Raw genomic sequence first — 16,139 nt, 5'->3', positions numbered from 1 at the left:
TCCAAGCAAATTTGCCCCAGCAGCAGACCACAAGATGCTTCATGAAGTCTCAAAAAAAAAAACTAAAATATCATCACGGGACATGCAGCAAGCTCTTGCTACAGAGCTCTTGATGTCAAAATGCATGAATCTACAGTCAGAAAGAGACTGCACATATTTGATTATCAAGGGAGGTGTGCAAGGAGGAACCCTTTGCTGTCTAAGAAAAACATGAGGGAAAGACTGAAGTTTGTGAAAGAACACAGAGACAAATGCCAAGACTTCGTACAATGAGTCTAAAATTTTGTTAATTGGATACCATAACAGAAGGCATGTTTATCGTAAACCAAACACAGAATTTCAGAAAAAAAACCTCATACCATCTGTGAAATATTGAGGTATAAGTGTTATGGCTTAGGGCTGCTTTGCTGCAACAGGACCTGGCCAGCTCATCATCATAGAATTTACTATAAATGCTGCATTGTATCAGAAGGTGCTTGAGGAACATGTGAGACCAACGGTTAAAAAATTTAAGCTGAAGTGGAAGTGGGCCTTGAAACATGACAATGACCTAAAACATACCAGTAAACCCACAATGGACTGGCTGAAAAAACAGAGAATTCTAGAAAAAGCAAAGCCCATATTTAAATCCTGCTGAGATCCTGTTTGTTGATTTGAAATGGACTGTGCATGCAAGAAACAACTGAAACATCATACAGATGAAATAATTCTGCATTGAGGAGTGGGGGAAACTTTCTTCCAGTCAATGTCAAAATCTAGTAGATGGCTACAATATGATTCTCATTAAGGTTATTTCAGCCAAAGGGGAAACGCTAGCTATTAGGACATAGGATGTACTAACGTTGAAATATTTATTTTTTTCTAGATTTCTTTTGTTTAATAAGTGAAAACAAAGTATATGAAGTGAAACAAGATCAGAAAATGACATGTTCACATTTCTTAATAAAGAACTGACTATTTTATGGGGTGTCCTAACTTTTTCACATGACTATATGTCTGTACTGCACTACTACTTTGAACTACTTGTTAACTGCATTTTGTTGCCTTGTACCTACAGTATGTGCAATGACAATAAAGTTGAACCTAATCTAATCTAATCTAATCTATTTCAATCTAATCTAATTACTGTGTCCATTCCTGGGTGACTTAGACCGACCAACAGATAAGAAGACACATATTCACCTGCCTAAAGTGAACCTGTGTCTGCTATAGACAGCATAGCTACTTTCCAGGAGATTTTCTTGGAGCTTCTGGCTCTTCATTGACACCTCCGTGGCCAACTACCGATCCTTCTCTGCTCTTCTACTTTATTCCTTTACACCAGAAGGTGTATCAAGACACTTCTCTGTACTTTGTACTGGCGTACAGCTGTTAGAATGAACTTCCATCAAATGTCCAAACAGCTGATTTGCTTGGTGTATCAATCAAATGTCGATGACCCAAATTTTTAACCTGGCTTTAGAAATATAGCCATACAGCAATCAAACAATAAGCAATAAAAGAGTGGTAACACAAAAGGTATAGCAAGTGTCATTACAGAATCCAACAAGCCCTGCTCTAGTACCAAAATCACAAATAAAGATATTAAATATATTATTATAAAGACTCTATAATTTTATATTATAATATCACTAAAAGTTCAAAATAATCTAATATAAATTATAATATCAAAAAAGTTCAAAATAACATAAAAAGCAAATAGATAGATAGATAGATAGATAGATAGATAGATAGATAGATAGATAGATAGATAGATAGATAGATAGATAGATAGATAGATAGATAGATAGATAGATAGATTAAATGGTTTATATGTAATGGTGCATTATCTATATGTGAAAAAATAAAAATAATAAAAACGCTTCACTTGAGGATCCAAAGTGAAACTCAACCGGAACTTTTTTCTTCTTTTTTTTTCTCCAAGGCGTCCTCAGCACTCAATTTAAGCTAAACAAGCTTAACTAGTGGTATCCAGAGCTGATGATGTTTTAATTATTTTATTTAGAATTATTTTCTCACCTGCATCTTGACAGGGTGAGCGCGCGCGTTCAGTCAGACATCTCCACGCTTTTGGCGCACGAGCTCGCGCTGAGGAGAGCAGGAAGGAAAGTGGGCGTGGCTCTGAAGCTCTGACTCAGACACTGGGTACTGCTGTAGTGTGTGCTCGATAATCCTGTAGCTGGGTATTTAATGTCACATCTAATACAAAAACACGCCTTTTGTTTATTACAACAACCTCACCGTCGCCCTCATAAAGTCGGCAAGCTTTCTTTTTTTTTTTTTTTAAAGAAAACAAAGACTTTGCTGCTTGACTGACTGAACGTGCCCAGCCCTGGTGCTGCTAGATGATTTAGGGTCAAAAGGACAAGTGGTGGAAAGGTGAAGATTAGCATGAAAGCGTGACCGTAAACAAACCTGCTCATGGGTTGTGCCCCAATTTACTTTAAACAGAACTAACTAATGACGTTACTCCAAATCACTAATCAAGCACTAATAATGACAGTAGTGTGAAGTGTCACCTTATAGATAGTGTAAAGGTTAATTAATACATTAACACTGACAATCTGAATGATGTGGAGCAAACTCTCTCTCTCTCTCTATCTCTCTCTCTCTCTCTCTCTCCCTCTCCCTCTGTGTCTCTCTCTCTCTCATACACACAAACACATCATTCACGTTCAATACAACATTTCTAGTTCACTGTGCTGGGTTGACAGTGTTGGGTCTTTAATACTAACTTATTCAAATAAATATACATAGCACATAAAGTAATTATTTAAAATATATTTCCTTCCTGGAAAGGTTTGTACAAAATTGACTTAATATTTTAACAAATAAAGTGCTACATTTTTTTTTAAATTGTGATATATAATATGCAAACATCCTACAACTCAAAATAGATGTTTGTTAGCAGATTTTCCATCTAAAATCTATACCATGTGTAAAAACACTTTTAGACACTCAAAACCGTTACTCAAACAGAACACTTCAATATACTAAGAGGTAATTTAATAGTGTATTGCTATGAATGTTCAACAGGAGAATAATTCAATACTGATAGACTACAAGCATTATATATCTAATACAGATATTGATGAGAACATTATTCTGTAAATTAATGCTAAATGTTAATTTTGGCTGTGCAAATTTTGTGAATCCAGTTGCTCAGCATTTAAGGCATTATTTAGAGTAACAATGTAGATATGCAGTTTCATGGCTGAACAGCACAATGGACATACCACAATTTTTACTCAAACATTTTTAACTTTAGCCCTTAACTCGTCTTTTTAAGGCTTGCCTTAATCGCATATTCACATATATATGAGAAGTTCAAGTGTTCCTTGACCACCAATTCTAGCATTTGATTAAAGTTTAGTGTAAAAAGCAACAAATTAAAATGCAGCTTACCATTTAAGACAAGGTTTGCTAAGCAGGTTTGCTACAAAAGTGCAATAGTTACAATGCCTGGTATATCACTGGCTGTTACTCAATGGTGGTGGTGGTGGTGGGGGGGGTCGAGAGAAAACACTTCCACTTCGTTTTTCCTCCTTTGCTCGGCTCAAAGGTCTCTGGAGGTTGACCCAACACGGAGGCAGTCTCAAGATTATTTTGTTTCATTGTGAAAGTGCTAAGGTTTGAAAGCAAAACACTAAGTGGTTTTAACATAACTATTTGTTAAACTTTTAAGAGGAGTTGGATCCATTGGAAACAACTAGCTGATTGGTGATGCAGTCATGAGCAGTTTCTAACAAACTCCATTTAAAACAATAAGCTGATCATCTTTATTTCTCAATTAGAATCCCTCACTGATACAGATACTTGAAATGTCAGATTTCAAGAAGGTTGGCGTTTATCTCAAAGTGTGGCTTCTTTAAGCTTAAAAAAAATAAATCTCAAACTAAGGCATGGACTTAAACCCACAAATAGAGCAGCATAGGAATAAAGTTCACATTTTATTACAGCTGCAGTAGACAAACCAAATGGACGGGTTTTTTTTGTTTGTTTGTTTGTTTGTTTTTTAAATACACAAGAATTGGACGAAAAGAAAAAGTACTTAGAATGGTCAAGCTTACAAAAAGATAAGAAATAATCCAAGATATCCAAAGCAAAAAAGGGAATTTTTGATTTTAGAAATCTGGATTCACAGTCATTATATTAACAATTTTGCAGATGCTGCCGATATACAAAGCAACCTGAACACAAGGCAGCATCCATTCAAGCACAGAACTAAGCTGCTCAAGCTGGAAGCAACAGTGTTGAGAAAAGTCTTGAATCACCTAAGAGTTCCCTTCTGAAAACTGAATACAAAAATTTGTTTGATGAAGACTTACGAGGCTAATGTAGCTACCAAATAATAGTATTGTGTACATTTGGCTTCGATAAGGACACCACCTCACAGCTCCAGGGTTCGATCGTCATCATCAGCTTCCTGTCTGTGTGGAATTCTAAAAAATCCTATAGGTTCTCTGGTTTCCTCTTCAAAACATGTAGATACAGTGGCTATGATTACCTGCTCCTCTGTGTGAGTAAGTGTGTGAATGTGTGTGTATTTATAATGCTCTGGTGTCCCATCCAGGCTGTACACCTGAACACCTGTGTTCCCAGATCGGCTCGGGATCCACCAGTTCAGTCCTGGGATTTGAATTTCAGATGTTCTTAAATTTGAGATAGCAGCACATTGTCCCATTAACAAACATTAATCCGGTTTGTGCTTTAACAATGACTCTAATCATAGATCATTACATTTTGGAGAGAATAGAAAGAGAGAAAAAAAAAAAAACAAGTGGCAAAATTTTAAAGCTCTCTCTAACACAGTTTGAAAGCAAAACTGGAATATTATACTGGAGTTGGTATTGCTATTCCCTCTATTTTTTTCTCTCTACAGAGTCAGTTCCTGGAGCTCACCCGTCCTCTAATCAAAACCCATCACCACAAGAGTTTATATGGTATCACTTCAGCACAGGAGTTTTATAAGGTGTGATGCTGCTGCATCACGTCTCCATTTCCTCCGTAGCATCTTTGAGAGAAATGTCTTCGCCAAGCTCAGTGGTAGATGGAGTGTCTAGGAGTGACAGGTCTAACGCAGGCAGAGGAGTTCTCCAGAACTGGAAGGAGTTAAATGCACAAAGCTCATCCTTGTTTTCATCAGGAAGCGTTACCTGTAACACCAGAGATGCAATGGAATTAATTTGCATGAAATGTTCAATAATCAACAAACCATAGTCATGAATAATTTTCCATAACAACCGCTCTGAAAGACAAATCAATAGAGAATTCTAAAGCAAAACCTCTAGGTAACTGAAGCCTAATAATATAAACCAACTACATAACAACGATAAAACATCACTATTCATATCAGGAAGGTTTCTCAAAGGACCTGCTTGTGTAACAATTAGGGAAGGAGTCTCCAGTGTCAATGTAAAAGCCATAACTTTAGTTTTTCTTCCACAGGGAAGTCTGTTCCACAACCGTCGATGTAACTATAAACGGATAAAATTGTCCCTTTGAAACTAATAATAAACGTGATAATTTATCACGGCAAATTGTGCCAATTGTGAACTGTTGTCGTTTGGTATTAAAGAATTGATCACTTTTTTAGGCAGAACATCGCAGGACCACGTCACACAATGCACTGCTGAGTACAAACCACAAATCAACCACTTTTGTTTTCTGTGTAAATTCAGCAAACCTACTGCAATTAAGTGTACAAAGAACTTCAATCCTCAATTCTGATTGGTCACAGGTTGTTATAGTCATGGTAGCTGTAGTCTAAACTAGCTGATCATTTGAATCAAACCCATCTTATTATTATTATTATTATTATTATTATTATCATCATCATCATCTCAAAACTATAAATATATCAAAGTTAATTATAATCTAACTGCTACGTTTATAACACTAAGGGAAATTCAAATTAAACTAAATGCATGTGATGATAGAGACCCAGGGTATTTTTTCCCCTGAAATAAAACAGTTCCCTGAAGTGAAGTCTATAATTTAACATATTTATATTAAAGCCATTTGTTCTAACGTGTTATATGTTTAACGTCCCAGGCTCGTTTATTGTTTTCCTGTTATAAATCCGCGGGTTGTAAAGTAATAGACACACTGAAGAATAAGAAAAGTACGTTTTTGTTAGCAAACATCGTATAAAGTCACCTTTGTACGCTTATTCAAGTTTGACCTCGTGCTTTCTTCTGACGTCATCTCGCGTGTGCACGCATCGCTCGCGCCTCGGAACTTTCCAGAAACGCGCTCGTTCTCTGTCTCCTTCTTTACGTCGTCTGTAACGTTGCTCAGTTTTCCTCCTGGTGCCACTATTTTGCAGCGTTGTTCGTGGTCCTCGCAGCATCCAGGTCTCTTTCTGCAGCCCTCTCCGTATACAGTGGTGAAAAGTGCAGGCTCCAGCTCGCGTCCTGTATCACACACACAGCTACGTTTCTTCTGAGGAGGAGGAAGAGGAGCCTCCTGGATTGACGAACACTCGGCTCTTCGCTTTCTCATCATGGATGAGAGGCTTCTGGAAACTTCTCCCGTTATTTGTTGCATCGACTGAAAGAAATCTCAAGAGACGTAAACAGAATGTAGCTCTAACCGCAACTTCACATCAAGTTGTTCAGACAAAATGTACTGTATCTTTCAGAGCAGCGCCACCGTGTGTCCGGGGGACCGGAGAACAAAATTCAATTCAATTCAAGTTTATTTGTATAGCGCTTTTTACAATGGGCTTTGTCTCAAAGCAGCTTTACAGAACATAAACATAGAACAGAAGGTAAACATAAAGAGAAATATAGAGAATTAATATAGTAAAAATTCAAGATATACAGTATATAGTTCAGTGTGTATGTATGTATATGTATTTATCCCCAATGAGCAAGTCTGAGGTGACTCAGGCAGCAGTGGCAAGGAAAAACTCCCTTAAATTGGTAAGGAAGAAACCTTGAGAGGAACCAGACTCAAAGGGGAACCCATCCTCATATGGGTGACACTAGAGGGTGTGATTACAAATATACAGTCAAACAAATGTTGAATTGGTGTAAAGATCACATGGACTTAAGATCTCCTCTTGGTATCATAGAGTCCAACTGGTAGATCTGTAGATGTCTCAGGATTCTCAGTCAGCCTCATCTCAGTGGAGGTCCAAAATCTTCATCGCACGTTAGATGATCGGAGCTGGTACAATGTCTGGATGCCTCGGGATGGGAGTGAAAGAGAAAAGCAGTGTAGAGGGGACAAAACGGCAAACAAAAACCGTGTCTCTTAAAGGAAAGCGTTACATTTAAATACATTAAACGTGTTTATCTTAATCTTAAAATGCAATAAAGGTCATCTAGTGTTTATCTTTAAATATTTTAACCTATTTGGTGATTCTGTGTGTGTTGTATTTCTGCTATTCCTGTGAGAGGTTAGCATTTATTAGCATAAATAACAGGACTTTCTTCTTTTTATTTGTACTATTATTAGGGCCAGAGCACCGATGGTGCGAAGCCCTATTGTTTTTGCTCGGGTTTATTATTACTTTTTTTTTTGCACACATTGGCCAATTGGGGTCCCTTAACATGCTCGAAAACTCTTGAAATCTGGCACACACATCAGAGTCGGGCGACGCTGGGCTTGGGCAAAGGCTGGAATACGGGCTTGGCAGGGGGGCTCTGTAGCGCCCCCTGTAATGCAAAAACAAACATTTGTGCACAGATCGGGCAATTATATACGCACATGTACGATGAAGTTATGGCAAATTCAGAGAAACAGGAAATGTCTAATATCTAAAGCAAAAAATGTCTTATTGGGATGACACGTGGTGTGTATGTTCTGCCAAGGATTCCGATCGCATCGATGTGCTTAGTGTGAGTCCCGGGTATAGCGTCACCAACAGGCCCCAGGAAGTGTGTCAGTAACAAAGGTGGATTTGCATGCAATGAACTTTTAAATACTCCTCCTAGAGGATTCATGCGGTTCAATCTAATGCGAAATTGTGAACGGATTTTTGATATCTCAAGCACTGTTGCCATGGCATCTTGTCAAAGTTTGCTTTTATTTCAGGCATATTTAAGGCTTTTGGCGTGCTTAGATTAACTTGAAATTTGACACATACATCACATTTGTCGGCTGTTAAGTGTGGACAAAAAGGTCAGACAAAGGTGTGTCTCTTGAGTGGCTCACTAGCGCCCCCGTTTGTCTAAGATGTGGGGTTTCATTTACCTACAATCCCCAAATGGGTCAGTAACAACATAAATTAGTCAACTGATATTTACCCACTTCATGCACTTGCCCACCATGCATTGTTTTCTGGGAGGCACCGTATAGCGATAAAAAAAAACGTGCGAGGGCCTGCCATCGCTACTTGCAGCTATATTTACTATTAGTAGTAGTATTATTTCTAGAAGTTACACATAAGATTTCAACAATCTCAATTAAGTCCTATCCATTTCCCACCCAAATTCATAGTCGTATACATAAAATATACTCATTCACTCACCCAATCACACACTACGGACAATTTTCCAGAGATGCCAATCAACCTACCATGCATGTCTTTGGACCGGGGGGTGGGGGTGGGGGACCCAGAGTACCCGGAGGAAACCCCCGAGGCACGGGGAGAACATGCAAATTCCCCACACACAAGGCGGAGGCAGGAATCGAACCCCAAACCCTGGAGGTGTGAGGCAAACGTGCTAACCACTAAGCCACCATGCCCCCCCGGACATCATTTCAGATAAATATAATTTAGCGTTTATTGCCCAAAGATTTTTTTTAGTAACATGGAATTCTGAATAAGAATTTTCACTGTAAAATATTCCCAGAGGAAAAATTTTATTAAAATATACTGACATGACAGCTGTCATTTATTTCACATTTTAAAGAGAAAAAAAAAACACCTTTATTGTATTTTTTAAAAAAAAGATACGATACAGTAAGTTTAAAACAACTTATTTCCTTAGAGCTGTTCCAATTTAGACAGCAAAAATGTTCAAGGCATCAATCATTCAATGGCAAATATCAGAAATGTGAATAAATAATTAAAAATACAACATAGGCTGTTAGAACATGAGTTTCATGATGGAACACATAAGCTCTCAACACTCTTCAGTTTGAAAAACAGTAAAAACTCAACAATGACTGATATTTAGGTGAGATACTTCAAAAAGAATGTCTAATAGTTACAGGTGGTGTTACAGTGGTAAGTCTATTTCCATGAGAGCTTGACTGTAGTGAGAATCAACTTGCTGATTTATATAGAAATTTCTAGGATTATATAGAAATTTATGGAAGGTTTATGGAAAAGATTTGTAGGTGTAAAGCCAGCCTGAAGGTGAATAAGATAGAATTTGATACTTTTGGATCAAAAGTTGGCTGAGCAACACATAGGACACCTTGAAAAAGTCTTTCCATCATTCGTCAGAAATAAAACAAGGGTAAAGGTACTTAAAAAGAAAAATCACCCTTGTACAAAGAACACACAGGTGGTATTTGATAACTGGTCTTATACTTGTACAAATAACTACTTTAAGCTTTTTTGCTTGTTGCATTTCTATTTGTTTATTTATTTTTTGACCATCTGTCCAAATCTCCAGAGTCAATCCCATTTTTGAAGCACTACAGCTCGATCCTTTGGCTCTCTTGAACAAATTACATGTTTGACTCACTTCACTGCAAATCATTACTTAGAAGCAGACTGAGACTACCACATTGATACCTTCAGTTTTAGTTACACTATATGACCAAAAGTTGGTGAGAGCTAGAGCATCACACAGCATCAAAGTACAAAGCACAACAATTGTCCCGATTCTGTTCTAGCAGGACAATGTGCCTGTGCACAGATTTATAAAGACATTTTTTGAGAAGAACTCGTGTTATGCACAGAACACATTCCTCAACCCCCAGCATTGGGATGAACAGGAACACAGAGTCCTCACAGTGCATCAGTACTTCGGGAGTGTCCGATCTTTCCCATAAAGTGAGGGTGCAGGTTTTCATACCAATACATCAGGAGCCACAGCTGTTTCTTCCTGTTTAATCAGTTGAATCTTGGTTTTCAAGAAACTTAAGTTTGGCATCTGCTTGGTTGGACTGAAAAACAGAACCCACACCCGTGCTGTATATTAGTCCACACCATACTGTGACTCTCCTTCCTGAAGAACTGTACCAGGGCTCCATTCAAAATGACTATATACATACAAATATATTTTTAAAGCAGCCTGAAGTGGGTTCATGGAGCAGAATAGAGTGGATTGTGGGGCGCACCCATAATGCATTGCATTCACATGTCAGTTTAGGGAAATAGCTGCAATAGCAAGTCGCTTTAATGTAAAGAGTAACGTTCGCTATTATGTGTAATGTATAATGGCCAGGTTTTATGTGCTAAACATGCTGAGTTATGGACTTGGTTAACACTCCAAAACATACTTCAAAGCATATAGCATACAGCATAAACTCTGACTGAAATATCAAAAAGTGTGTTAAATTTAACAGCAGTGGTGTGTTTGAACTATAACTGCTATAATATATAGAGAGATATACAGTTGCTGCATTCATATCCAGGTATCTTTTAAGCATTTTTGGTTTTGCCAGTAGAGCTATGTCCCAATCATATTTTGAACACACACTAGTCGACTTGGCCTACCAGTTCCTTTCAGGAAGCCAGTTTTGCATCAACAAAAGTTTAAATCCCAAACACCCCACAGCCATCTCTGACCAGGAGTAGCTGACATTTCCAGGCTTTTGCTTGTTTTTTTTTTTTTCATCCTCTTGTCCTATTAGTGACCTTGAGTAACTCTCATACTGAAGCGGAGCCAACAAAGGTGGTGTTTTGAAACTGCAACATAAAAAATCCTGCAAAAATATGTAACAGGGTCTAATTCAATATTCTAGACATTAAAACGACTAAAAGTCTAAAGGCTCCCGGTGTCCGAAGTCACATCGTTGTAGTGGTTGTTTGAGTTTTTAAGCTCAAGGTCTTTACAGTTTTGGTTGTTGGAGAGCAGCGGTGCAGGTTTCCTCGCCACGAAAAACACACAGTCATACAAGTACTTCAGCATGGAGCGCTCATTCTCTGTGTATGTAGTGAGCACTGACTCTCTCTCCATCTGGGGAGATGGGAACATTTATTAACAAAAGTATTTCATGCTTGTTTACATGCTGTTCACTGGTTTAGATTGTAGTCATACCTCGAGCTGAAAGCCGCATTTCAACATGACCTCCTTTATTTCTTCGTAGCTCAGCTCGATAGACAGTTCATTGGCCATGTTCTCAAAGTGGTACAGCAGAGGCCCTGATCGAGAATTTTTGATATTTGATTTGCTTTACTTACAAGTAAATATTTTTCATTTTTTACCTAGTTTAGAAATCACTAGTCCGTGCTCAGAGATTTTAACCTGCCCTGAATCATACATTTAAAGTTTGATATATATTGGAACTTACCCAAATTGATCCACACACCACCAGGTTTAAGAATATTCCAGATGGTCTCTATGTATTCTAGGACGTTGTGGGCGGTGTCGATGAAAAAACAAGTGGCAACGCAATCCCATGTGTCTGAAGGGAAATTTTTATATTTTTTACGTTTAACTTCCACACCAAGACACAGACTATATAGATAAATGTAATGAAAAGTTGTATATTCAGAGATAATTACATCATTAATGTTATGCTATTAGGATATACTGATAATGACAAAAAATATTCCATACCTTTAAAATATCCTACATTATTTAGCTTAAATGTTAGTGTCTAAATGCATGACACCTTGGCAGACACCATGATAACTTCAGCATTGCAACAGATGATCAGTGTTAATTTGTGCCTCACCTGGATCTGTATACACTTCTAGAAAATCACCAGCTGTCATAGAGAAGTCGGAATCAGGCGGGAGACTTTGGGGGTTAACGTCTGGGAAGGTCACACCTCTTGTCTGGTCTGCAGACATCTTGTTGTTACTGAACTGGTGAACCCAAGGGAACAACGTCATGGAGTTCTCCTTCTCGCATCTCAACATTAAAGGAGAGTTCAGGGTCAAGTTCATTTCCTCAGGCAGCAAAATGACAAAGAGACTAATTTACAACTAGTAGTATGATCCATGGATGCGTCTCAGTTTCCTACCTCCCTAGGTGGTGAATCAGTATGTTGTGTTGGGACTTAACCTGGTTCACTGAACATTGAAACACTTATGTCAAACTTGCTAGCTTAATCACATGTTTCTGTCAACTCACTTGAAGCATGATCGTAGGCTAGGTAGCGGATTTAAAAGAAAACAAGCTGCTTTGCTGGCTGTGATTTTTGTCCACCTTTTTATTTTTCAAGCTGAGAGGCTTCAGAAAATGAGTAAACATTGAGCATTGAGGCTCCCTGTTTTTTGCAGTGTATTTTGGGATTTGGGAAGGATTTATCAAATGACAGCTACTTTGACTGAGAGAGCTGATTGAGACACATGCCATGTCAGGTTACTGAGAACGATCAAAGCTGCTGCTTCATCTGTTTCTGAATCTATTTTATGGGGCAGCCACCATGCAGGTCCAAGTGTAAGTTATTATTACAGAAACTCTAACTTATAGCTGGAAGCCTGACCAAACAAAAATGAAGACGTTAACATAGCTGGTGTAACAGATATATAAACAGTAGAGTGTCTCTCTGCTGTGAACAGCACCTCAAGAGGTTTGAGGACTGATTTCAGACAGGTCAGGTTTTTCCAAAAGAAAACTTTTGTTTTGTGAAGTTTTTGTACCTGTTAAGGATGAAGTTGGAGGAGAAAAGCATGAAGAAGCTCCACTCGTTGCCCTGGCAGGAGTAACCAAGGCAGGCGATTTCCCATGCAAGACGACCCAGACCAGCTCCAGGCACCAGTACCTTCACCCTGGAGACATCACTGTGGAGAAAGGATTTGTCTTATTATTTCATTGTGAGATGAGCATGTGTAAATCCTGACCTCTGGAACCTAATAATGCCTTTGATGTTGCCTGTAAATGAATGAATGTAAATCACTTCTAATAACAAAAAGGTGTCACAAAACCACTTATGGTTATTAAAACAACAAAGTTTGCTTATGAATCATTGCAGACATAACTCCATGTTCATATTGGTGTACTCACTCCAATATTTGCTGACACGTTGTACCTAAAATGGTGTGATCCATCAATTTTTTTTTTCCCCCAACCAATATTCAGAATAACTTTTGTTTTTTATTGTCTGAAGATGATCTGCATGAAACTGTGGGATTCTGATGAATAGTCTATGAGGAATTCACAAAGCATCAGTTTTTAAAATTTAAAAAAATGGCAATTTTTTTTTTCATAAAGAAAAAGAAACTGGAGACAAATAGTCAACTGATATTAAAAAAAAAAAAAAAAAAAAGTTCAATAAATAACCCCTACAATCACAAGAGGGTTTCTGTGCTTCATGCTTGATCCCCTAAAAGTGATGCTGCAGATGCTTCACGAATGTTTAATAAACTAAGGACTCGACCCTGTGTTATGGATTTGAAATAAAATTTGCTCATTTGATCCACAGAGGTATCGTGACATATACACACCACTCTTCAGGAGGAAACTGTTTCTGTATCTCCTCAATGATGGGCATGTAGCAGGAATCTCTCTCTGCTTTGCCTGCTTCACTCCAATCACGCACAAACTGCTTAATGGTGGATTTCAGCTTGTCCATGTCGAATGTTGAAGAAGGCCCAGCTCTCCTTACGTTGTCCTGTCCAACAGGGAAAACACTGATGCTGAGCACAGCACTACGCTTGATGCATCCTGTTGAAATGAACGTGTGAGAAAGCAGTGGCGAATGTTTGTTTGTGTCAGAGTGAGCCATTTGTAACTGACATATTACTTAACCTGATTCTGACTGGGATTCACCTACATCCTCATCATACTCCATGTTCTCGAACATGTGCGTGCAGTTCCGGACGATGGCCTTAAGGACCTGGTGGTTGCACTCCATACAGCGTCGGATCTCGGCCAGCTTATCCAGAAAGCCAGAGAGGAGCTGCTGATGGCGCAGAGGAAGACTGAGGAACTGTCTTTCACACCGCTTCAGACTCTCCTCAACATGGGTCCTTTTTCAGTGAGAGAGAGAGTGAGAGAAGGCAGGATCACCATACAAAGAATAATACATGGTCTTATTGCTTCAGTAGATTTGTAGAAATTAACAACAAAATGGTGTGATGAGGACTGACACACACAGAGCAGTAACTTTTACACCTTCTGACCAATAAGAACTGAGGACTCAACATGGCTTTAGCATGGTTCTTTATTATATTGTAATACTTTATTTTAATCAAAACAATAAAATTAATTAGCAATAACATATTTACCCTATAATTATTATTATTATTATGTATATTACTACCAGTGTAAATGTTTTTTATAGTACTATTAAGTGAATTATTACTAGTAAAGATTGCTTCAAACTTAAAGTAAACCGGATCACAAATTAAACTCAACTCAAGCACAAAGTCCACTATATAGGCTGCACAGATCCTTAGTTTACAACCGGAGTAGTGATCCTGTGTAGGGAGAAAGGAGCCGTTTCATATTAAACCTAAACAAACTGAGAAATGCGCGGTTTCATGCTATCATGTGCCTAGTCTGTTCGTTTACAGCTGTTAAATTTTCACAAATATTCCCAACATTTGATTTAAAAAAAAAAAGCAAGTATTTTTTATGAATATTATAAATAAAGGAGGGTTTTGGTTAGCTTAATGGCTAATAGCCTAGCAAAGACTTGAGGGGTTAATAACATGGCGGTACCTGTAATATTTAAACGCGTTGATAATTTTCCAGAAGTGTTGTCTTTCCAGTCTCGCCTCTTCCTCCGGGGAACATTTGGTTCTTCCTCGGTAAAGATAAGGTTCCTCTCGGTTTGGTTCTGCAGATTCAGTTCCCATGCTGCCGTCGGCCATTGTACACGGATAAACACAGCAGACTCTTATAATCGATAGCAGAGATAATCGATGTGCGGCGCTATGGACTGACTGTTCAGAAGCAAATACGGTGAATCTGTGTGAATAACAGCTGTAGTCAAGTGCTAGAAACATCTTTAAATGGTTTTGTTAAAAAAAAGAGTTTGTAAAAGAAAATAAAAAAGAAAGAAGTCTGGTGTTAAGGTACTAATATGAATGCTGGAAAACAGGAAGAAAGAACAACAGAAATTCAGTTTAAATGTAGAAATGGTGCTTTTAACAATTCACATTGTGTCAAAGCAGCTTTACAGAAGTATAGAAACAGAAGAGGAAAAAGTTTTATATATATAACATATAAAAGAAGAAATAAAAAATAAATAAAATGAAAAATAAATGAATGAATACTATAATAAAATATTAATTTAAAATTTAATATACTACATATGAGCAAGCCGGAGGTGACAGTGACAAGGAAAAACTCCCTGAGAGGATAGGAGGAAGAAACCTTGAGAGGAACCAGGCTCAGAAGTTAACTCATCCTTATTTGGGTGACACTAGACTGGTAATAATGTAAATGTAAATAATGTCCTTTCTACAACAGACCTGATTGCTGGTAAAGGCCAGACTATACAGCTGACTGACACAACATTGGACACAACATTGGCTTCATCCATAGCAACCTCATAAGACACTGGCTGACCATGCAGATCAATCCCAGGCAGGGTGACCACCGAATGACAAGACTCCAACCAGGAGTAGAACATCAGGATTGACGAAGTAGCACAGTAAGAAGAGACGACCAGGCTAGGAACTCAGAACACTGGGAGCTCGGGAGTGGTATATATAACCATATAAAAATATATAAAAATTGTTAGGTATGATTGAAATCAGGTGATGGACAAATTATGTGCAAAGTGCAGACAGGGACTCCGGCAAGACTAGTTATGACAGCATAACTATAAGGCTGGAGCCAGAAGGTGACACAAACATGAGGGCTTCCTGGGATTTAAAGCGTCCCACAACTTCAACGTCTGCAAACCTGAGTGACTTGCAAGAGTGGTAAACTGACACCCTGATATTGATATTGGCCTATAGTTGGACAGCTGGCTTGGGTCAAGGTCAGGTTTTTTAATCAAAAGTTTGATAACCGCTAGCTTAAAAGATTTCGGTAAGGGTAGAATTTATTATCTTTAGAACGGGTTGGATAGCTACAGGTAGTATCTGTTTAAAGAAACACATGGGT

The 16,139-nt window shown here is 38.2% G+C and overlaps 2 protein-coding genes across 9 annotated transcripts in view; both read right to left on the bottom strand.

Moving 5' to 3' along the window:
• Window positions 1-6,801, bottom strand: part of trpm6 (transient receptor potential cation channel, subfamily M, member 6) — a 35,670-nt gene extending 28,869 nt beyond the window's left edge. For 3 of the 6 annotated variants that reach the window (XR_007143934.1, XR_003439816.2, XR_003439814.2), the window contains exons 1-3: window positions 6,160-6,800; window positions 3,406-5,156; window positions 2,020-2,199 (exon numbers count right to left, since the gene is read on the bottom strand). Coding sequence is in view for 3 of the 6 variants with exons in the window: in XM_027141194.2 (XP_026996995.2) it covers window positions 2,020-2,025 (6 nt within the window). In the remaining 3 variants the exon portion in view is untranslated. Of the gene's footprint in view, window positions 1-2,019; window positions 2,200-3,405; window positions 5,157-6,159 lie in introns of all 6 variants that reach the window. The other 3 variants (XM_027141194.2, XM_047818726.1, XM_047818725.1) reach the window with 2 other exon arrangements.
• Window positions 6,802-8,797: 1,996 nt separating this feature from the next.
• On the bottom strand, window positions 8,798-14,954 carry carnmt1 (carnosine N-methyltransferase 1). 3 transcript variants are annotated; one of them, XM_027140686.2, is made up of 8 exons: window positions 14,745-14,954; window positions 13,830-14,050; window positions 13,526-13,745; window positions 12,722-12,862; window positions 11,809-11,987; window positions 11,422-11,535; window positions 11,169-11,272; window positions 8,798-11,087 (listed from the first exon to the last, which is right to left on the bottom strand). In XM_027140686.2, the coding sequence occupies exons 1-8, from the start codon at window positions 14,894-14,896 to the stop codon at window positions 10,893-10,895; spliced, it is 1,326 nt and encodes a 441-aa protein (XP_026996487.1). In that variant the 5' UTR covers window positions 14,897-14,954; the 3' UTR covers window positions 8,798-10,892. The 3 variants fall into 3 exon arrangements, with proteins under 3 accessions (XP_026996487.1, XP_026996495.1, XP_026996504.1); XM_027140694.2 differs by having other exon boundaries at window positions 13,851-14,050; XM_027140703.2 differs by having other exon boundaries at window positions 13,526-13,692; window positions 13,855-14,050; window positions 14,745-14,953.
• Window positions 14,955-16,139: the final 1,185 nt, after the last annotated feature.

The sequence above is a fragment of the Tachysurus fulvidraco genome, chromosome 9 (genome assembly GCF_022655615.1).
Source record: "Tachysurus fulvidraco isolate hzauxx_2018 chromosome 9, HZAU_PFXX_2.0, whole genome shotgun sequence".
Taxonomy (NCBI): Eukaryota; Metazoa; Chordata; class Actinopteri; order Siluriformes; family Bagridae; genus Tachysurus; species Tachysurus fulvidraco.
The sequence above is the reverse complement of the archived record's forward strand: the minus strand, read 5'-3'. Positions and strand labels throughout refer to the sequence as shown.

Coding starts and splice junctions, on each gene's coding strand:
- carnmt1 (XM_027140686.2), bottom strand. CDS start 14,896: ATGGCCGACGGCAGCATGGGAACTGAATCTGCAGAACCAAACCGAGAG. Junction 11,273..11,421: donor TGGTGTGTGGATCAATTTGG/GTAAGTTCCAAT, acceptor ATTCTCGATCAG/GGCCTCTGCTGTACCACTTT. Junction 11,088..11,168: donor AATGCGGCTTTCAGCTCGAG/GTATGACTACAA, acceptor CCATCTCCCCAG/ATGGAGAGAGAGTCAGTGCT.